Source organism: Heterocephalus glaber, unplaced genomic scaffold, assembly GCF_053883595.1.
Source record: "Heterocephalus glaber isolate CG9 unplaced genomic scaffold, H.glaber_assembly_v1.0 deba00000943, whole genome shotgun sequence".
Classification (NCBI taxonomy): domain Eukaryota; kingdom Metazoa; phylum Chordata; class Mammalia; order Rodentia; family Bathyergidae; genus Heterocephalus; species Heterocephalus glaber.
The window spans coordinates 4,940,119-4,962,469 of NW_028258175.1; the positions used below are offsets into that span (position 1 = coordinate 4,940,119).

General features: G+C 49.3%; 1 protein-coding gene across 10 annotated transcripts in view; it reads left to right on the plus strand.

Moving 5' to 3' along the window:
- Arhgap17 (Rho GTPase activating protein 17) overlaps positions 1–16,321 on the plus strand; it is a 92,275-nt gene extending 75,954 nt beyond the window's left edge. For 4 of the 10 annotated variants that reach the window (XM_004855979.3, XM_087209085.1, XM_004855975.3 and 1 more), the window contains 3 exons: positions 250–425; positions 7,509–8,126; positions 15,499–16,321. In XM_004855979.3, coding sequence (XP_004856036.2) covers positions 250–425; positions 7,509–8,126; positions 15,499–15,629 — 925 coding nt within the window. In that variant the 3' untranslated portion in view covers positions 15,630–16,321. Of the gene's footprint in view, positions 1–249; positions 426–7,508; positions 8,127–9,243; positions 9,298–11,440; positions 11,490–15,498 lie in introns of all 10 variants that reach the window. The other 6 variants (XM_004855977.3, XM_013076407.3, XM_087209087.1 and 3 more) reach the window with 5 other exon arrangements.
- The last annotated feature ends 6,030 nt before the right edge of the window (positions 16,322–22,351 follow it).

The window sequence follows — 22,351 nt, forward strand, 5'->3', positions numbered from 1 at the left end:
TCAATCCCTGGTACCAAAAAAAAAATAAGTAATATAGAGATGACTTAAAGTGTGCAGGAAGATATAGTGAGGTTGCATTCAAATACTATCCATTTTATGTAAGGAATTTGAGCATCTTTAGGTTTTGGCACCTCCAGGGAGCCCTGGAACTAGAGCCCGTGGGTTGCTGATAGACAGCTGTATTTTAGGGTGTGCTTCGCTTTTCTAACTGGGATATCTGACATCTGACTTGACTTTTGCTCCCCCTAGCCCTCCAAAGCCCAAGGACTCCACACCTGCAGCTGTCCCTGCATCAGGGAGAAGCAGCAGTCAGACAACCCCTGGCCAGGCCCAGGCCCAGGCCCAGTCAGGTGCTGGCCCCCATCAGCTCTCGGTCGGCCCAGCCCACAGCGCTGCTGGCCCGAGCCCTCACACTCTTCGCCGGGGTAAGTAGCCCTGGGCACCGTGTGCACTCCTCCTTGAGCGAGCGGTGCAGCGGCACAGGTTCAAAGCTTTTGGGTGACCTTTTCTGTGGCTATTCAGAAAATGGCAAGCAGGAAAATCAGTCATTAAAGAAAAAACAAAAAGAGCAGAAAAGCAATCGTTTAAGAATGTTTTCCTGTCGGAGCTGTAAAGCTTAGAGGAGCAGTTGTTTGTTTAGAAACTCACTCCGTTTCCTGGGACTCTGGTGTTCCCAGCCCTTGCTCTGTGTGGCACTCGCCGCAGCCTCTGCACCACCTGGGCTTTGTGGCCCATTGTGCCTTCTGGGCCGCGCTCAGGTAGTCGGAATTGCTCCTGGCCGTCTCCCTGTGGTCCTTCAGCCAGCAGTCGGGGTGCGGCCTACACCCAGGAAGGTTGTGCCGTCTCCTGGGAGCTCACAGTGGCTTCCATGTCCACCTCCCCCGGCCCTGTGGACCAGCTGGCGCCTGCCACGGAGCTCACTCCCTCCATGGATCTTCTGAGCTGTTCCTGTCTGCTCTACAGCATTCTGCCTGGTATATTCGTGTCCTTCTTAGCATTGAGGTCTCAGCTCAAAGTCACTTCCTCCACAGAACCAGCCCCATCCCCGCCATATCTGCAGGTCAGCTCTCTGTGCTGTCACTCTGATTTTTTTAAGAGCACTTTGCTTGGTCTGTAATCTTTAAATTTGCCTTTAGCTTGTTGCCAGTCTCCCAAGTGATTGTTAGTGAGCTGTGTTCCCACATGCGTCTTGCACTCCAGGGCCCTAGCGCTGGTGCTGGGCCCATCACAGGGTGAGTGAGCACCGTGGGTACTAGCAAACCCCTAGGACACTTGGCCGTGTCTGAAGACTCGGCTGTCACAGAGGGACACGCAGCAGCAGAGCTGTTTCAGGGCTGAGGTGCCCGTGTCTTAGCTCCGCACTACAGTTTGGGAGCCTGGGTGAGCCGCACTCCGACCCATGTGTCTTGTGGTTCCTGGGTGCTCATGCAGCAGTAAACGTAAGGGGCCGGGGATTTAGCTTAGTAGTGCCGCTGCCTGCCTCACAAGCACAAGGTCCGGAGTTCGATCCCCAGTACCAAAAAAAACCAAAACAAAACAGTGAACTTCAGGCGTTTGCCACAAGGCCATGCATCGTGTGTCTCACTGATTTGTCCTGCCAGCTTGATCCACCAGCAGTCGGCAGTACATGCACAACTGTCTGAAAAACTGGGTGCTGCTGGGACAGCAAAAAAAGGCAAGCACGTTACAACATTTTGAGCACTCTGTACAAATCAGCTGCCTTTATGTATAAAATGTTTTAAAGGAATTTCTAATTTTGTGAAACTTGTTGATTGTTGTAGTAATATTTCAAATTAGTATGAATAGTATTCATATTTATATTTGGGCAGTAATTATTCAGGCAACTAACTAGATTTGGTCCACTTGCAGACTTTTTATTAATTTTATCAGTAGTTGGGTGTGGTGGCACATGCCTGTAATCCCAGCACTCCAGCAGGAGGCTGAGTCAGGAGGATCTCTGTAAGTTCAAGGCCACTCTGAGCTACATAGTGAGACCCCAGTGGGAGTGTGTTAATAGATGTGTGTTGCATGTAGTGAAGAATATATTTCCAAGTTCATATTCTTATCACTTTCTCTGTAACCAGGACTAGGAAAATAGAATGAATAACAATCTTGCCTTTGAAAAACCTCCAATTAGTTGAAGTGATCAGGGTAGAGACTTAAAACTCCTTAGAAAACAAAATTCTAAGGCTACACATAGAACCAAGTCTTAGTCCATTTTCTGTTGCAAGAAACAGAATACCTAAGACTTGGGTGACGTATAAAGGAAAGAGGCTTATTTTGGCACACAGTGCTGGAGGCTGGGACTTCCAAGGGCATCGTGCCAGCATCTGCTTGGCTTCTGATGGGGCCTGGTGGTGGAAGGCAGAGCGGGCAGGCTCCTGCGGGGACTCACCTATTCCTGCAGGAGAGGTGGCGACCCCTTCAGGGGCTCTGCCCTCATAGCCCAGACGCCTTGCGCTAGGCCTCACCTTCCAGCCCTGCTGCGTGGAGGAATTAAGGCCCCAGCACACCGAGACACTGGAACCATAGCACACATATGTAACAGTGCTGCCAGAGAGTTTGGCCGTGTGCCAAGGAAAGTCATGGCGTGAGTGTCGGCCTTTACAGAGAGGCAGGGAGAGAAGCAGCCTGAGAGGAAATGCCTCCCGAAGCAGAGAGGTGCCACAGCACCTGCAAGGAAGTTAGCGCTCCTGCAGCACTGCGTGACAGAAGTCACATCACACAGGATTTCCTCTTGGGTAAACCCAGGAGAGCTAGGGGTTTTTCTCTTAGCAGACCTGAGCTCCTCATTTGTTGACTTGAATGTAGGGACAAAGCTATACAGAATGTGTGTTGATTGAGAGTCACGGTCATCATGGTCAGTGCTACGTTCAGAGGCTGCGGGCTCTGCCCAGCCTGGGCGGCAGCACCGTGGCCCTGCTTCCTGCTCGCTCTTCCAGACCCTGCGCCCCGATGTTGGCTGCACTCCTATCGTTAGGGTCCCACTTGCCAGCCTGCACGTCTGGTAACTGCCGCGCAGGCTGGCCTGACTTGCTGTGAGGAAGCTCAGGCGTCTCTGGAGGAGTTGGATTCTGTGTGTGTGTGTGTGTGTGTGTGTGTGTGTGTGTGTGTGCGTGCCTCCACCTGTGTTCCCAGCGTCCCAGCGCGTTCTTGGGAGGCCTTAGACAAGGCCACACTTTCTCCTAGCTCTGCCTCCGCTTGGAACACGGCCCATCACCCTCTCACGCTGCTCTCATGCTTTCTCTACTTCCCTCTGCACCCTCAAGCATCAGGAACGATCTTTTACTTGATAATTTACAGTTAATATTGTTTGGAATAGAAAACCAGACGTTTTATTTTTATTTATTTATTTTTTTATTCTTAAATTCTTCTATTGGTACGTTTTAGGTATACAATACATTTACATTTATCATTGGGTGTTTGTACCTGTACGTGATGTATCTTGGTTCTTAGTTTTTCCCCATTCCCTCTGCACCCTTCACCCACTCCACCCTTCCCTATTTACATAGATTTCATTTCCATTTTCTTTTTCTTTTCTTATAATTTTTCCTTTCCCTTCTTTCCTTTCCCCTTCCCCTCCCTTCATCCATACCTCTTTGGACCTTTTTTCCTATTTCAAATTATCAATTGTTCATTTTAATCATTTTAACCTTTATTTACACTTTCAGTTTCTCACACTAGAGATACTATTTGGTATTTACACATGTGTGTCCTATTTATTTCACTTAAGAGTATGGCCTCAGTATGCATCCATTTAGCTATAAATGTCTCTAGTTTCTCGTTCTTTATGGCTGAGTAGTACTCCATTTCATAAAAAAACCACATCTTCTTTATCCATTCTCCAGTTGATGGGTACTTAGGCTATTTCCAAGCTTTAGCTTTTACAAACTGTGTCATTATGAACATGGGTGCACATATATCACTGTGCTATGATTCTTTTAATTCTTTTGGGAAGATACCCAGCAGGGGAATAACTGGGTCAAATGGGACCTCTAGCCCTAGTTCTTTGAGGTATCTCCATACTGATTTTCACAGTGCTTGCACCAGCCTGTGCTCCCACCAACAATGGAGAAGGGTTCCTTTCTCCCCACACCCCACCAGCATTTGTTATTGGTTGATTTCTTGATAGCAGCCATTCTTTCTGGGGTGAGGTGGAATCTCAGTGTTGTTTTCATCTGCATCTCTCGAATGACGAGTGATGTTGAACATTTTTTCATATATTTGTTTGCTGCTTTTTACTTCTTTGTCTGAGAAATGTCTGTTCATTTCAGATGCCCAGTTTTGAATTGAGTCTTTGAATTTGGGGGGTCTGATTTTTTTAAGTTCTTTTTTTTTTTTGGTACCGGGGATCGAACTCGGGTCCTGGCACTTGCGCAGCAGGCGGGGAAACCACTGAGCTAAATGCCCGGCCCTTTTTTAAGTTCTTTATATATTCTAGATAGTAGTCCTTGGTCTGAGGTACAGCTGCTAAAAATTTTTTCCCATATTATAGGTTGTCTGTTAGCTCTGTTGCTGGTTTCTCTTGCAGTGCAGAAGCTTTTTAATAAGATGAGATCCCAGTTATTGATTCTTTGTGCTAGTTCCCATGCTACTGAGGTTTTGTTCTTAAAGTTTTTTCCTATGCCAATGTCTTCAAAAGTTCTACCTAACTTATCTTCCAGCAAGTTTAGTGTTTCTGTTTTAATATTTAGATCTTTAATCCACTTTGATCTTAGTTTAGTGCATGGTGATAGGTATGGGTCTAGTTTTATTTTTTGGCAAGTTGAAATCCAGTTTTTCTAACACCATTTATTAAATGGGCTATATTTCCTCCGATGATGGTGGTTGGCTTCTTTGTCAAAGATGAGGTGGCTGAGGATGTCTGGAGTTGTTTCCGCATTTTCTAATCTATTCCACTGATCCTCAGGACTGTTCTTTTGCCAGTACCATGCTGTTTTTATCACAGTAGCTTTGTAGTATAGTTTCAAGTTGGGGATTGTGATACCCCCTGCCATATTTCTGTTGCTTAGAATTGCTGTAGCTATTCTAGGTCTCTTTGGTTCCAAATGAATTTTTGGATTGTTTTCTCTAGTTCTGTGAAGTATATTGTTAGAATTTCAGTTGGCATTGCATTGAATCTATATAGTAGTTTTGGAAGCATGGCCATTTTCACTATATTGGTTCTTCCTACCCAGGAGCAAGGGATGCCTTTCCATTTTCTTGTATCCTGTTCGATCTCTTTTTTCAGAGTGCTGTAGTTTTCAGTGTAGAGGTCTTTTGCTTCCTTTGTTAGATTGATTCCTAGATATTTCATTTTTTTGGATGCTATTGTAAAAGGAATTGTTTCCCTAATTTCTCTCTCAGTGAGTCTGCTATTTGTGTATAAGAAGGCTATTGTTTTTTGAGTGTTGAACTTGTATGCAGCTACTCTACTGAATCTATCAATTAAGTCTTGAAGTCTTTTGGCAGAGTTTTTTGGGTCTTCTGTGTAAAGTATCATATCGTCAGCAAATAATGACAGTTTAACTTCTTCCTTTCCTATCTTTATTCCTTTTATTTCTTTCTCTTGTCTTAATTGCTGTGGCTAATGTTTCCAGCACTATATTGAACAGGAGTGGTGATAGTGGGCATCTTTGTCTTGTTCCTGATTTTAGAGTGAAAGTTTTCAGTTTTTGACCATTTAGTATGATGTTGGCTGTTGGTTTTTCATAGATAGCCTTAATCAGGTTGAGATAAAGACCTTCTATTCCAATTTTCTGTAGGGTTTTTATCATGAATGGGTGTTGGATTTTGTCAAATGCCTTTTCTGCATCTATTGAGATGATCATATGGTTTTTGTCCTTGACTCTGTTAATATAGTGTGTTACATTTATTGATTTACGAATGTTGAACCATCCTTGCATCCCTGGGATAAATCCGACTTGGTCAGGGTGTATGATCTTCTTGATGACCCTCTGTATTCTGTTTGCCAGTATCTTGTTGAGGATTTTTGCATCTATGTTCATTAGGGAGATTGGCCTATAGTTCTCTTTTTGGGTTGGGTCTTTCCCTGAAACACAGACTTTTTTAAATGCTGCCTATGGCAACCAGAATGTGGCTAATATTCCTGAGATCACTTCCTTTGCGAGCTGATTGGCTGTTTCTGCGGGAAAGGTTTTTCTAAGTTCCAGGGTTGGAAGTTCGAGACACAAGACAGAGGAGACTTCACCCCACAGATCCTGAGTCCTCAACAAGGAGCCAGGCAGTATAGGGTGGAAAAAGAGGAAAGAATCCAGGAGGTCCACGTGACATGAATTCGAATCTCTTTTCACCACTTCCCAGCTGTCCTGCTCCTCCAAAACACTTGTTCTCTCTTAGCCTCGGTTTTCTCCACTGTGAAATGGGTATAAATAGTACCAGTTCTGCGGTAAGCTGATGAGACTTAACATGAGATAGATAATTTATGTGAAGGGCCTGACTCAGTACAGGTATGTTAGGTGAGGGATACTTATTCATTTCTTTCCTTCATTTCCTTCTCCCTTTCTTGGGGGAAATTAGTGAGATCTCAGCAGAAATTGAAAAATGTTCCAGTCTCCTTTATACCCACCCTTCCCAGCCCCAAACCAAGGCTTGAGAGCTGTTGTTTTCCATTCTGACCTCCTTGGTCAGTCCTGATCTTAGCTGATGTCATGAGAACAGTGACGGTGCCTGCTTTCTTTAGAGAAATGATTCCCAGGCAACTCTTCCAAATTGATTTGTATTTTTATTTAGAATAGTATCTGTTAACTCAAATGATGTTGTAATTGGTAGAATTTCTATTATTTTTAAAAACTGAAACCCTGGAGAAGATGGCCTGAGCAGGGGCCAGGCTGGTCAAGGTGGAAGCCGGATGCGCTGTCTCTTCCAGCTTTGGGGTCACAAGAGGGGATGCATGCCTGGAGCAGCTGTCTGTGTGGGTGTGGCACTGCTTCCTTCAGAACTTTTGAAATGCTGTGTCACCAAAGGTCTATATGTGTATTATACACTTAACTTTTTAAATAGACTTAGATTTGGAATAATTTTATACTTACAGGACAGTAGAATTCCCATACCCTCCCCACCCAGCTTCCCCTGTTGTTGTATCTGACATCCATCACCATGGTACATGTGTCACAGCTAAGAGAGAACATTGTCACCTGGCAGTGAACCTCCATGCTCGGTTCAGATTTCCTTGCTTTTCACTCAGTGCCCATCTCCATTGCCCAGATCTTGTGCAGGAGCCCAAATTGCACTGAGTCATCCTGTCCCTCCCCTTAGTTCCCTCATCTGTGACGTTTTCTCAGTTTTGCCTTGTAGTTTCATGGCTTTGACAGTTTGGGAAGGAAGACCAGCCACCTGTTTGTTAGGTGTCCGGAAGGGTAGTGGGGCTGTGGTTCTGGGGAGGAAGAACAGCCGGGTGCCTTCCTGACTTCCCCCCAGGGTGCCTGCCTGCGTATTCCTGGGGGGCATAGCTGTGCCTTCTGGCCCTCGCCACTGCTCTTTGACTCATATTTTTTCCTCTTGTACAGCTGTTAAAAAACCTGCTCCAGCACCCCCCAAACCAGGAAACCCCCCTCCTGGCCATCCCGGGGGCCAGAGTTCTCCAGGATCATCTCAGCTTCCACCGAGCATGTCACCAAAGCCAGCCGCTCGAAGTCCTTCTCCCCCGCAGCACACAGGCCAGGTGCCGGGCCAACCACTGACCACTGGCCAGCCCTCAGCACCCAGGAGGTACTCCAGCAGCCTGTCGCCAATCCAAGCACCAAGCCACCCTCCGCCACAGCCCCCAACCCAGGCCACATCACAGGTGCACAGCAGGCTGGGCGGCCAGGGCGGCCCCTCCTCCGGGGCTCTGCCTGGTGAGCAAGGACTGGAGCAGCCATCTCATACCCCTCCCCAGACTCCAACGCCCCCCAGGACCCCGCCTCTAGGGAAACAGAACCTCAGCCCGCCCGGACCTCAGACCCAGGCAGTGAGTGGCCCTGAGACTGCACAGCCGCATACTGGAACCTTACCGAGACCTAGACCAGTCCCAAAGCCACGGAACCGACCCAGCATGCCTCCACCCCCACATCCTCCTGGCGCCCACCCAGCTGGGGACGGCAGCCTCACCGGTGCGGCTCTGACGTCCTCCAGAATAGGGACAGGTAAGGAGGGAGTGGTTCCCATGGGCCCTGGTCCACAGTACCTTGCTTGGTTGCCGCCCCCTTCACATAGGCTTCCGCTGAGAGCAGGAATCAGCAAACTGTCTGTGGACCAGATCTGGCCCACAGCTCATTTGTGGAATTGAAGTTTTATCGGCACACAGCCATGCCATTTGTTGACATTCTCTGATTGCTTTTGTGCCAGATCAGCAGTGTAGCTGAGTAGTTATAGAGATCATACGGTCTGCAAAGCCTAAAATATTTACTATCTGGCCCTGTGAGTTTGCTGACCCCTGGTTTATTTCATTATGTGTTTAGGGCCAATCTGCATTTACATTTTTCTGAGTATAATGATTTTTAATCCAGGTGGAAGGTATACATAAGCGTGAATTTAATTTCTTGGTGAATTCCTTGTTTAAATATTTTATTTTCCAAGAGTGAAAATAAAAATACCATGGTAAATGAAAGATTTCAGATGATTTGAAAAATCATGATTTATGCTAAATTGGATGCTCTTGCACGGCATGGCAGCTCTGAGAACCTAATTATATCCCAGTGCTGGCCTGAGGTCTCCGTGAAGGAAGAGTGGAGGTTTCCCATAAGCCCAGTGGAAGGAACCCTGTTCTTTGAGCTGGGGTTGCAGACTGTAATGGAATAGGCAGTCTGGGATATGGCCACATTGTTTAATTATGATTTAAAAATACTTCCATCCCAGTTACTCAGATTTACTATTTGATTTAAAAGGGAATGTTTTTTGTGTTTTTAAAAATGGTAATTAGAAGCTCCACATCATTTCTTACACAACCTCCTCTTAATTACGACAGCCTAGTTATAAATTATTCTAAGGGGAAGCATTTTTGGAGTAGCTGAATTACACCCCTGGGCTCCCCAACCATCCTGAGTGATATCTCAGCAGAAAATCAGCCCCAGTACACCCAGAACTGGTGCTGCAGGTGATACCGTTGACTGACTAAGACATACCTTCTGGTGACTTCTTTTTCAGGAGTGTACTGCATAATACATACACCTATTATAAATGGTTAATGACTCTTCTTATGACATGACACTGATTTTGAAAACTGCAAAGCCACATTGGTTTGTTTGCTTGTTTGTCTCCCAGTAGATGCCCTTCCTAGCGCCCCCACAGGTGGGGAAGGCTTCCAGGACTGAGAAGGTCTGTAACCCCAGGCGGCTCGAACTGCAGCTCCGCACGCTCCTGCTTAGTGCTTAGCCGTGCTCTGTGTTTGTGCTTCTGACTGTGCCCCGGAGGGGCTGCCTGACGCCATTCCGTTCTGTTCCGTTCCGTGGCAGTCAGCAGCCGTGCGTTCCATAGCATGTGATGTTATTTTCATTGTTATCAAAAGCACTTTGAGCTGCAGCACTCCAAACCCGGGAGATAGATGTCAGGTTTCAAGCCACTTGGGTGAGACGAGGAGAGCTGCTTCTTTGTTTTGGGGAAGCTTTCGGAGCCTTCCGTGCTTCTCAGTGCACTTCGCTCGTCATCCGTTGGCTCCTCAGGCTCCAACAGAGAGGACCTGGGTGCCACCAGCGTAGAAAACTGTGTCCCTTGTGTCTTGTGCATTAATTTTCTTCCTTTTTTTTTTTTTTTCTTTTTGGTACCAGAGATCGAACTCCGGACCTTGTGCTTGCAAGGCAGGTGGCGGCACCACTGAGCTAAATCCCTGGCCCCAATTTTTGTATTTTAAGTGCAAGTTAACTGCATGGAGCTTAATTATGTTTGAAATTCTTAGGACAAAAAAAAAATCTCTCCCCAGCAGTCTTACCCCGAATTCCTTAAAGCTCATCTGTATTCTGCCGCGCTTCAGTTTTGCTTTCTTAAACCACATGAGCTTTTCAAAAGGTACTGTGAGGAACCAGGCGTGCTGCCACACCTGTAATCCCAAGCAGTCTGGGAAGCAGAGGCAAAAGGATTGCAAGTTCAGGCTCAGCCTGAGCAGCTTAGCTGACTGAGTCAGAACCTGTCTCAAAATAAAAAAATAAAAAGAGCTGGAGATGTTGCTGAGGGTGAAGGCCCTGGGTTCAAGCCCCAGTGCCAACAAAAAACACAAGAAAACCACCATGAGGCCCATCTGCGCCTGTCCCTCAGCCCACATTGGGACAGCACTCGGATCTGTCTCCTTGTGCGGGTGTTTGCTTTCATCAGAGCCCTGAGCCTGGCCACACAGGCAGTGTCCACAGCTTCCTGCGCACAGCAGAAGGGAACATGAGAGTGCGGCCTGGGAAACACAGAGCAGGGCACAGCCCTTGGCTCCTACCCTACCCTTGGGGGTTAGCCCAGAAGTCTGGGGGTGACCGGTTGGGTGAGGAAATCGCTTGCAGAGCGACTGAGCTGCAGTCAGCACTGGGCTTTTTAGTGCTTCAAGACTTGGGACACACTGGATTTTATTCCTGGATCACTTTATTTAAATAGAAGACTGCAAGCCGGAGTTGTGCCTGTTCTTTAATCCCATTGGCGCCTGCAATGCGTTATGCCAGAAGGTGGTTTTATTGATCTGTTACAGCACTGCAGTGTGCTGTCCTTTATAATTGTTAGATAAATGATGCTTCACATTTAAACATACTGTTCTGGGCCGGGGATTTAGCTCAGCGGTTTCGCCGCCTGCTTCGCAAGCGCAAGGACCCGAGTTTGATCCCCGGTACAAAAAAAATAAAAATAAACATACTGTTCCTTAAGATACTAGCTAGGTATTTAATCTTTCTATGCTACGAATCCTCCTAACACAAGACATTTCAGGTCACCTAAACGATCTTTGTATTACAGAATTAACCTTTAATACCTTGAAAGTCCCTGGAATACCACTGGAAATACACAGACGACCAGCACTTAGAATTCGTGAATCCATTGGTGGAGTTCCTGCTCCCATTGGTCATTCTTGGATATAGGCGTGGGGTTTTTCAGGAAGAAAAAGAGCAACTGCCTTGGACAGGGAGGTCTCTTCTTATGACACCATGTTTTCGCTTGGAAAACTTCAGATAGATGAATTCCTGCAAACAGGTTATTCATTTAGAGCACTTCATCTTGAAGCATTGGACTAAGGCTCATGGGATTAAGGCGAACCTCTGGGGGAGTTTACTGCTGCCAGGCAGGTTTGGCCACCAGCTCCTGGCAGCTCAGCACCAGACCTGAGCTCTGGAGAAATCCTGTGTTGTTTTGAGTCTTGAGCTCCTAATTGTGACTCTGGAAAGCAGTAGGGTTTTGACTTCTCAAATAAAAGAGTTTAACATCTTGCTGTTTTTAAAATATTAGGTTTTTAGCAAAGAGTATTCTAATTTAAACATTTTATTAAATGATTTAGATGTATGACCTGCCATATTCAGTAAGAACTGAAATTGGAATGTTTGATGGTAAGGAAAAGGCACCTGATTGGCCAAAGCATTTTTGCTGCTGTATGATCATATCTGTGCACTAATGCCTGTTGCTAACCAGTCACCCTAACCCTGCCCACTGAAACCCCTACTAATAGTGCGTGTGGAAAGGAGAACTGGCTTTCTTCATGCTTGCTGCCAATTCTCAATACTAATTGTGTTCACAGACGGTAACTGGTGACATTGTTACTTACTGAATTTCCGTTCTTTTCTCTATTGAGCAGGATTGAGGTATAGTGGGAAGAACATGCACTGTAGAGTCGGACACACCTCAGTTAGTGTTTCAGCTCTGTAACATGAGGCACGGCACAGGCTGTGGATCTAGGAGTGGTGACACCTAGTAGAACTGCTGATTCAGTTAGGTCAAATAAGAAAAGCACCTATCACCGTTTATAATAGCAGTGGATCTAGGTGAGTGGCAGTTACTAGGTTTACCTAGAAGAAAATATAGTTACTCTGAATTGCACATCAGACTCACATGTCAACATTTTAAATCTGAAATGCCCATGCCCAGCCTCCTAGGACCTAGAGACAGGATCAGGGGCAGGACTCCGGTGTCTGTATTTTAATCTAATGCAGCCCTTGGTTTTCCTACCACCAGTTCTTTCATTGGTTAAAAGGCAGTGCTCAGCTGGGTGTGGCGCTGCAGGCCTGTAATCCCAGTACTTTGGGAGGCTGAGGCAGGGGGAGCGTAAGTTTGAGCCCACCCCGAGCAGCTTAGCGATTTAGCACGACTGTGTCTCAAAGCTTAAAAGGCTGGGGACGTAACTGAGTGCAAAGGCCCTGGGTTCAATCCGGTACCACCACCAGAAAAGAGTCACTTTTTAATTTAATAAGAGCAGTTACGAGAGAACCTGGGAACCTCAACCACTGTGTGACGGACACACAGATGGAGTCACTCTCGGCATCACACAGCGGACAGTCTGCTGGCTCCCAGTGTCCTCCTCTTGAAGTCAGACTTTTCTTGTATCATGAAATAAGCATAGGTATAAAGGAAATTCAAAGTAATACAAAATCAGTAATAGTTTTACACTTGGAGGAGCCTATTTATATTCTTTTTTTAAATTCTGGTTTGGGGCTGGGGATTTAGCTCAGTGGTTCCGCCGCCTGCCTCGCAAGCACAAGGCTCCAAGTTCAATCCCCGGTACCAAAAAAATAGTAATACTAAAATAAAATTCTAGTTTTGTTTTTCTGAAGGCAGGAAGTACGGGATCATAATGTGCAGATTTTAATCCTGCATTTTTTTTTTTTTTTTGGTACCGGGGATCGAACTCCGGTCCTTGTGCTTGCAAGGCAGGCGGCAGAACCACTGAGCTAAATTCCCAGCTATTTTGTTTGTTTTTGAGGCAGGATGTTGCTAAGTCACTCAGCATGGACTCAAACTTGTGAACCCCTTCCTCAGTCTCCCAGAGTGCTGGGATTACAGGTGTGCACCACCACACCTGGCAATTCTGCATTCTTATTTTACTTTACATCCTATGCTCTTTCCCATCTGGCAGTTTGGTTTCTATAGCCATCGCTTCAATGACTGCATAATATTTCATCAAATAGTTATATTATTGCTTGTAATTTGACATAGAAATGGCTTCTACCTCTACTTGCAGTTTATTTTTAATGAGTAGATAACAGAATCGTGTCAAATTAAACATCCAGTGAGACTTTAACAGAATATCTCCTTTAGCTAGAGTAATAAACAACCAACTCAAAGACTTTCGTAGATTACAGAGAGTGTCACTCAAAGCCTTAAAAACTAATAAGGAGTAGAGGAACCCGTGTCCCCAGACCCTGGGCTAGGGGAAGGGGTGGGTGGTGGCCTGGGGCAGGTGGTTGCCCTGCAGTTGTACCTGAAGCACTTCATTTCAGGGGTATTTGGGGATCTGTTACCTGTCCAGGTCGTTAGCAGGTAACCTTGGCCTTTTTGAAGGATGGGTTTACGACCTAAAGCACATTTTTGAAATTGTTGATGTGACAGATAATTCTAAATAACAGAATGCCAGTCTGGAGGGTCAGCTTCCTGGACTCCGGCGTCTGTGTTTTAATCTGATGCAGCCCTTGGTTTTCCTGTTACCAGTTCTTTCATTGGCTAAAAGGCAGTGCTCGGCTGGGTATGAAGATATTCAGTTGAGGAAGGGCCCTGGTTACAGATGGCCCAGCCTCAGTCCACGATGAGCCACATCATTCTCACCTTCGTGTGAGACTGGTTAGTGGGAGTCTCTTGGTTTCTTTTTCTATTTTAAATATTTGTCACGTGAACCAGGTACCACCACCGCCCTGCCCCCGTGTTGGCTTCCCTTCCGCTCTGCTGAGGATACATCTGAGGTAGCCTCAAATCTGTCCGCACAAACTGCCTTTGACTGCGCCACCACATGGCGTCATTCAGCAGCTCAGTCGGTTGTAGTTATAAGACCTGAATTGTCTGAAATGACATTTACTTTTTTTATTGGTATTGAACTCGGGACCTTGCGCTTTCGAGGCAGGTGACAGAAGCACTGGGCTGAATCCTGGGCCCTGAAGTGACATGTAGCACCTAAGCTCTTCCACACCCTGGTCCCTGCATGAGTAGGAATTTCCCCAAGGTGTGGCCCTCCCCCTGAGGGAGGGGTCTGCCAGCCCAGCCCAGCCCAGGGCCACTGTAAGCAGGGCCCTGAGAGTAAACAGACCTCAGAGTGGGGCCTGAGGACAGGGACAGGGACAGCAGGGCAGAGGGAATTTTCAAAATGGCAAACCCCACCGAAGCACATCAGCATTTGCTGGCTGTGTGTGCCTGGCTGAGGCGCTGGAAGAGCCAGCTCCCACCTAGGATAGACAGGATAACTGTGCCTTCCAGCAAGTAGAGAAGCAGCTCCTCCCTGTGTGGGCTCCCGCCTGCTCCCTACCGAAACCAGCTTGAATATAACAAACTTAACTATTTCCCTTCTCTCTTACACCAGTCCTAGGATACCCTACCAGGCTCTTGTAATTTGCCAGGAACTGCACCTTCTTTTTTTTTTTTTTTTTTTTGGTACCGGGAATCGAACTCGGGTCCTTGAGCTTGCACAGCAGGCAGCAAAACCACTGAGCTAAATCCCCGGCCCTGCACCTTCTGTCTTGATGAGGTCCAGGCTCCTGCACCTGACCACAGGCATTGCTATGGCGATGTCATGTTCACTGTTGGGTCCTCAGCAGGTGGGCAGGGCTTGGCGCGTGGTTGCTGTGCAGTCAATAGCTGCTCGTGAATGAATGACTCCAACTCAGATCCAGCGGCCCCTCTGGGCCGAGAGCTGTGTCAGCGGAGGTTCCTGTGAGCATGGGAATGGGCACAGTAGCTGGAGGACCGCGTATTTGCTGACTTACTGAAGGGATTCAGACTACCTCAGTCAGACATGGAAAGGGCCCCAGAAGTATTAGAAAGATAGGAGGGGTGAGTTTTCACAGGAGACTGGTGGTCTGCCTGTTGCTGTCACCTTGTGATTGTGCCCCAGGGGCCACTGGGCAGTCTTGGGACATTCCGAGTTGTCACGGGGAGGAGGGGCTCTGTGCCACTGACATCTGCTGAGCAGAGGCCAGGGCTCTGCTCAGCCCACAGGAGCATGCCTGACAACCCAGGGACTCAGCCCAGAGTGCTGCCAGTGCCAAGGTCAAGATCATGGCACGAGCACCAGAGGAAGTCTGTCGTCCTCAGGAGTAGGCTCTTTGCAGACGTGCTCATCTGCAGCCCCATGCTGGGAGGAGAGTCCCCTCACTGCTCTGACATCCCGATAAGCATAAGGTGAAAGGTGTGCTTCCTTCAGTGGTAGCAAGCAGGTCCCTCGAGGGCCAGGGAGCACCAGAGCTCAGAGGTGGAGCTACCCCCGGTGGCTGCCATGTGGGGTCTCAGGGCTGCTGAGGGCTCTGGTGAGGGAGCGTGAGTGCGTGAGCAAACTCGAGCTTCCCAGCCTCTCCTCTGCTCAGTCCTCGTGCCTGGTGGGTGTTGCCCTCAGTGACATCGTGTCCTCGTGTTTTTGTCCAGACACCAATTCTAGGGTTTCAGAACCACCTCGCAACATCTTTCCTGAAATGCACTCAGACTCTGCAAGCGGAGAGGCGCCTGGCCACATCCTGCTGGACATGGACAATGACACGGAAAGCACCGCCTTGTGAGGAGAGCCGCCTCCCGGCCGCGACCCTCCACCCTGGCGAGCGGGCTGGGGCAGACGACCCTCTGTCTCCGCAGACCAGACAGTGAGAAGCTTTGGGTGGCAGAGAAGCCTCGCCACGCAGGACTTGGCCTCTGCACAGCCCACTTAAAGCTGAATGAGCTGTGTCTTGAAGAAGTTGGCTTTCTTTACGTAGGAAAGAAATCATGCCAAAAAGAAGCAAAAGCACAGAAGCCTGAGGTGAGAAGAGTATGAGTGCCGAGAAGTGTGTGGGGAGCTTGGTCACCGCTGTTCACACAGGCAGCACCGGCAGCAGCTGGAGTGAGCAAGAGGCAACGCGGTTCCTCTGTTTAATAAAACGCATCAGCTCCCGAGTCACCTTCTGCCTGCTACTCACACTTCCACTCTCATGCCGGAGGAGGGAGGCTTCTCTCCTCCAGACTCGCTGCACACCCTTCTGTCTTAAGTCTGCTCTTTGTCTCCCTCAGTCCTCTCGGTCCACGTGCATTGATGGTGACTGCTGGACCTGTCACCTCGTCAAACTGGATTATGACTGTGCCTTGTGGGGTTGCAGAATGCAGATGGAAATGTACTGTTCTTTTTTTTAACCATGTAATTGCTACTTGATAAGGACCGAACATTATTCTAGTTTCATGTTTAATTTGAATTAAATATATTCTGTGGTTTATATGAAAACTTGGTAATTCTTAGAGGAGTGTGCGTGCGTGTGCATGTAGCTAGACTGTCACTTAGGTAGATAGAAGTGTGGATGGGATGTCTCGGGGCGGTGGGAGTTTGAAAGGCCTGAGAGCCGAGCCACAGCAGTCAGAGGAGCCGCCGGTGCCCCCGGGACCGCCCAGACTGCTGTCCCTCAGCGCACAGTCCACAGGCAAGGCTGTGCCTTCGGTCGCGCCGGTCCTGAGCCCCTTTCTTGTCCATCTAGAGAGACTCCGCTGAGGGGGAGCTGCTCCAGCGCGGCCCAGCCCCACAGGGCTGGTGCCTGTGTCGGGCTGTGATGCCACAGGAGTTCCTTCTTCAGTGACAGGAGCGCGTTCCTGCCCTGTCCCAAGCACCCTCCCAGGACTGGAGGGTGTGAGCAGGCAGATGGGAGTTGGAGCTGGTGAGGCTTTCCTCTGAAGAGCTGTCTCTTGGTCCCCCTCCCCGGGCCCACACGTAGTGCTTTTCTCCTGGGAACGTAGGGTGCACACTGCCAGATCTGGCTGCCCGGAGCCGCCTGTCAGTCATCTGTGGGCCTGCCCCTGCTCGGGGACATCGCACTGCCTCCTGCTAGGCACAACTCAAGCCTGACTTGACAAGGGCAACTGCAGCTTCCTGTCCCTCCCGGTTCCTGTGGCCCTAGAGCACCTTTACACTTGTTAATTACACTGATTCAACTTCCGACTCGCTCTTCCCTCCTTACTTTTCAGCATCCCCCTTTAGCTCTAGGACAAACGTGGCCAAGAAAGCAGAGTTCTGTGCAGGTTGCTGCTCAGTGCTGAGTCTGGCTGTATGCAGCCTGGCGTCTGCAGCATCTTAGAGATGCTTCACTTGGTGGAGCTGACAGTTGGGGGATTTGGGGACACGCTGTTGTCATGTGGGTGCCTGGGAGTGGGGAGTCCACACTGACATTCTGCATGTAGTGCATGTTATGGATAATTCCCAACCCAACAAACCCTACCCTCACTGCTTTAAGAATGTTGGTCTCCTGTTGTGACAGCCCCAGTCTTCAGAAAAACGAAAATTATTTGACCCTGTGTGTGTGTCGGGTAAATACCAAACAAGCTGCTGTCTGTCACCCGAAGGGGATCCAGCCCCACAGCGTGGGACCCGGTGGCCTGGTGTTGAATGTTCGGAGGTGTAACTGTACCTGGAGCTTGTCTGGAGGCAGGGCTGGGGACTGCACCTGGATGCTCTTTCTTTCCTGTTCTCAGGACCCATGATTCCTGCTTGGAGAGTCACCACGTTGCTTGTCCCTTTTGCTGTCACCACACCTGGCAGAGCCCTTTCGTCCTGCCCCCGTCAGAGGTCGAGAACTCTCATCAGACTTCCTGGTGGCCACCTTGGCTCCCCAGGGAGGTGCTCGCCTCTGGAATCCACCTTCCCTTTTCTCCACCCTTTCTTAGAAGGTTCTGGGCCCATGTTTTCTGGCCTTCCATCCCTGCTCCCCTTGCCTACAGGGTTAGGCACCTGTTCATCTTGCCGTGCCCTGCAGTTTAGGACCTGTGAGGCACTCTAGAAGGTCACAGCAGGCCCCTGGCTGGCCTGATGGTGCTGGCTTCTACCCATGGCCCCCAAGAGTTCAGAGGTGTTGGAGCCACCCAGTCGACCTTGATGGCCCTGGTTCCCTGGGAGCTCCTTGGATGGACCTCACTCCTCTCTTGGGGCTCCAGCTCCCTGCATGCTCCTCTGACAATCTTTAGGATTCCTTCTGGTTTTTCTCCCTGGGTCCTGCTCCTGCCATTCCTCACCCGTCTCTTCCATATCCCGCTGCACCTGTCTTCACCCCAGTGGTCTCTGGGACCTCAGTCTCATTGAATCGCATCAGACGGCTGCACCTCTCTGATAGGGATGTTTCTGGACCAGTGGCTTCCACACAAGTAGAGTTAGGGAGGAGGAAGGACATGCTGGTGTGAAGCCACTGGCCTTGGTACAACCAAATGGCAAGAAGGACCCTAATGCAGTGACTGTCTCCCACAGCCGGAGAGGGCACTCGATCCCTTCCCTAGCGGGCAGGGTCCATGTCCCCCAGCACAGTGCAGGCACTCATGCAGCCACGTGTAGCTGAGAACACCAACCTGCGAGGGGAGAAGTTAGCAGGCGTGCAGAGACAGATGAAGTGAGAGCACGGGATTGGTTTCCGGAAGTTCCCAGCTTTTAGTCTGTGTCTTCAAGGCCAGACTACATTTCTTGCCTCACGATTACTTGCTTTGCACAAACTTTTCTGGGTTTGTTTCTGTTCCTGCCAACCAAATGCCTCCTGTTTGATACAGCCCATAAAAGAGGCTCTGCTGCTTGCTCTCAGGCATATGGCTAAACAGACTTGTGCAGGCAGACAGGTAAACACTCCCCTTACCCCCATTCGCCTGTCCACACCCACATGCGTTCCTGTACCTCACCTGTGTGAACTGTCTGCTGCTGTGTCATGAAGAACCACACATTTAGGTGTTTATGGCGGTGGAAACTGATCATCTCCCAGTTGCTGTGAGTCAGGAGCCAGCCCAGCCAGGCTGGAGCCTCTGCTTGGCTTCTCACAGGCAGGGGTGGACAGACATCAGCCAGGGGTGGACTCTCATCCAGAGGCTCGACTGAGAAGGACCCAGTGCCAGGCTCCCTCAGATTGTCAGCATTCCTTTTCTTGTGGCTGTGGGGCCACAGGGTCTGAGGTCCTGGCTGCTTGCTGGCATCATCAGGAGCTGCCTACAGTTCCTTGCTAGCATTACCCCGTCGGGATTCCTGCTTCATGAAGTCATCAAGGAAGGTCTGCAGGGAATCTGCCAGCAAGGCTGTCATATAATGTGACCACTACATTACAGTGTGATTGAAAATAGTGAATGCTTAAAATTTTAAAAATATTACAGTAAATGACACATCGCCATTAATCCCCTTCCAAATCCTCCCCCTCTCTTGACACATGCGTATCCCATTGGTCTTGCCACTTTCTGAAGTCATTCTGGAAGTCCTTTTTCATGTCTTTAGTTGCACAGTTGTGGCTGCTCCTATGTCCTGAACCCATCCAAAGCAGTAACTTTTTTGTGGCCATTGTGACTTTGGGGAAGAGTCAAGTTGCGGTGCCAGATCTGGGGATGAGGCACATTTCAGTGTTTTATGAGCCCGCATTTCCATTAGATAACACTCAGCAGCAGCACTCATTGTAAAGACACGAAAGAAGACTTCAGAGCTGCTTCGGAGAGCGGCAGGAATAGGGCCAGGGATTTAGCTCAGTGGTTCCGGTCCCTGCCTCACAAGCGCAAGGTCCCAAGTTCAATCCCCGGTACCAAAAAAAAAAAAGTGGCAGGAATGAGGGATGTGTTCAGAGTGAGGGGGAGTGCTTTGAGGGGATTAATAGCCATGTGTCTTTTACTGTAATTTTAAAATTTAAACATGTGTTGATCAGCCCTGTTGGTATAACAACCACGACATCGATCACTACTGCCACGTGTGTTGCTTAGAAGGAAGTCACAGATTCTGTCCATACTTGGAATTAGACAAGGATGTAAGGACCAGGAGTTGGCAGTCTGCACACACACATAAAAGGTGTGTGAGAGGGGAAGACACAAGGAAGAGCACCTCACCAAGCTTCTGTTTTCTTCCTCTGCTTGTACTGAACAGAGTTGTGTTTGTTTTGTTTTGTTTTGTTTTCCCGGTACCGGCGATTGAACTCAGGACCTTGCGCTTTCGAGGCAGGCATGGTGCCACTGAGCTAAATCCCCAGCCCCTGAACAAAGTTTTTCTGCACATCAACAAATTATACTTGAGTGACCCCAAAATTTGCATGTCATTTCATGCAGGAACTCAGCATTTTCCACAGAATTTCCCTTAGAATCGATACCAAGGTCTTCACAGTTCATTGTGTATTCTCCAGGGCTTGCTCTTCCTATTCCCTGTCCTAGGCCCTGGGAACCGTACGCACCATAGGAAGAGGAGCTGCGAGTGCGCATGGGAATGGCTGCACCTTACGCAGGCCGCTGAGGGTGCAGGCGGACCCAAACCCTGGATGGGGCGCCACTGCCGCCCCTGCTGCTGCTGCTTTGAGATGGGGGCGGAGTAAAATGTAGGGTGTCCAGGGGAGGTGGAGCTGTATGCAGTGCCTTCTGACTCGTGTTTGGAAGATTTCCAAGCAATGGTAGGGAGCTGAGGAGAGAAGGGTGCTCCGGGCCTTTTGGGGTCTTCGATCCCTGTGACAGTGGCGCAGAGCGGGACTGTGTCAGAGGTGAGACTGGAAGCAGGAGGCCACTTAGAAGGGCTGATGCTGGCCGGAATTAAGCAAGGCCAGGTGAACACATTCCTGGGAGTTGGTCAGAGGGCAGCCCCAGGGACCAGTGTCGGTGGTCCTGCAGCCAGGGACTGAATCGGCATTCACGGTCACCTCCATGAGCTCTGCCCTCAGGAACTAAGCTGGTGCAGCGGACTGGGTGTCCCTAGCCCTAGATCCCTGGGGCGGGCTGGCAAGGGGCTGTGGTTGGGGGCTGTGAGGCAAAGGCCAGAAAACACTGGTGTCTAGAGGACGAATCCACCTGTTTGTCCAGCAGGCACTGAGCAGAGCATGGTGTGTGCGACACATTCTGCCCTTCAGGAAGTGTTAGTCTGGTCGGGCAGACAGGTGAGCATTAATAGTAAAATGTGGCTCACATTTTGAAGGCACAGGTCACAGTGGGGTGGGGTGATCAAAGAAAGCTTCCTGAAAGCAGTGATGTCTGAGCAGAGTGGGGGAGTATTTAGTCAGAAGAGGAAGGAGGGAATAGCACGAGGCCTGCTTTTCCTATCTAACCTGCTTTGTAGCATCCACTGTGCTGGACAGGCCGAGCCCGAGTGTGTGCTGTAACCTTAGGTTACCCAGGGAAAGAGGGGGATCACTGAGGGCCTTGCCAGGGCTCCCAGGAAGGTGAGCTTCACTGAGGCATCAAGCAGAGGACTGGCTTGATCAGACCTCTCTGCCAGTGGCCGGAGATGTGGGAAGGGCAGGCAGGAGGCCAGGGGCTGCAGTCCAGGGGGAGATGGCCCTGGCCTGAGGAGCCTGCGGTGTACCCCGACCACAGGCAGCTCAGGCTTAGCATTTGGGAGTGCTCAGGACTAGGGGAAGCCTCTGCCTCCTGCCCCCTCCTCACCCTGGGCGGGGCTCAGTTCTCCTGTGAAGATGCTTCGGGCCCTCTTACCTCCCGCACCCCTTGGGGTCCTGCCAGGAACAGCTATGTGGGTCTGGATAGAAGCTACGTTAGCAACCAGACCCCCCAGTGGCCCTCCCGGAGCACTTTGTCCTGCCCACAGCCGTTACCCAGGTTAGCGTGGGCGGCCAGTCCTGACAAGGGTGAGCTCTGGGCTGATGCCGTTACCGAGGACCAGCTGCCCCGGGAGCTCAGGAGAGATCACTCAGACTGCGTGGTCACGTGGTTTCCTATTTCCCCTGTAGTCTGGAAATTGGGGTCCCTTGAGAAGCTGGGAGCACTACTCCACTTTGCAGTTCTGTTGGAGTAGTGAGTAGCTCCACCCTCCTCTTCACCCCAAACGGGAGCTCCCCCGAGACAGTTGTGCACATGGCAGACACAGCCCCTGTGGGTCATTTCTCAAGACCCTGTCCAGTCCCAAACCGAAAACCTGAGATGCTGGCTCTGCACACAGCAGCAGCTGCTACTTCCCAGTCCAAAGCAGCATGGGTCCTCAACCAATAGAGATTCTTTGCAGACACTCTTCCTTCTGGAGGAAGCATCTCATGGGAAATTAGGTAAAGAAACAGAATTCTCTGAGGCAGAACTTGAGAAATGCCCATAGTTACCTGATTTTCTTATAACCATGAGATTCCAGGGCAAAAAACTCAGGTCCGTATTCAGGAAATCATACCCAGAAGCAAGTACCATGAGGAGAAAACCTTTAGGATTCCTTTGAAGAAGAAAAGATCTGGGGCAACATGGTGGCACTCGCCTGTGATCCCAGCACTTGGGAAGCTGAGGAAGGAGGACTGCAAGTTCAAGGGCAGCCTGGGCAGCTTCGTGAGACCTTACCCCAAAATTA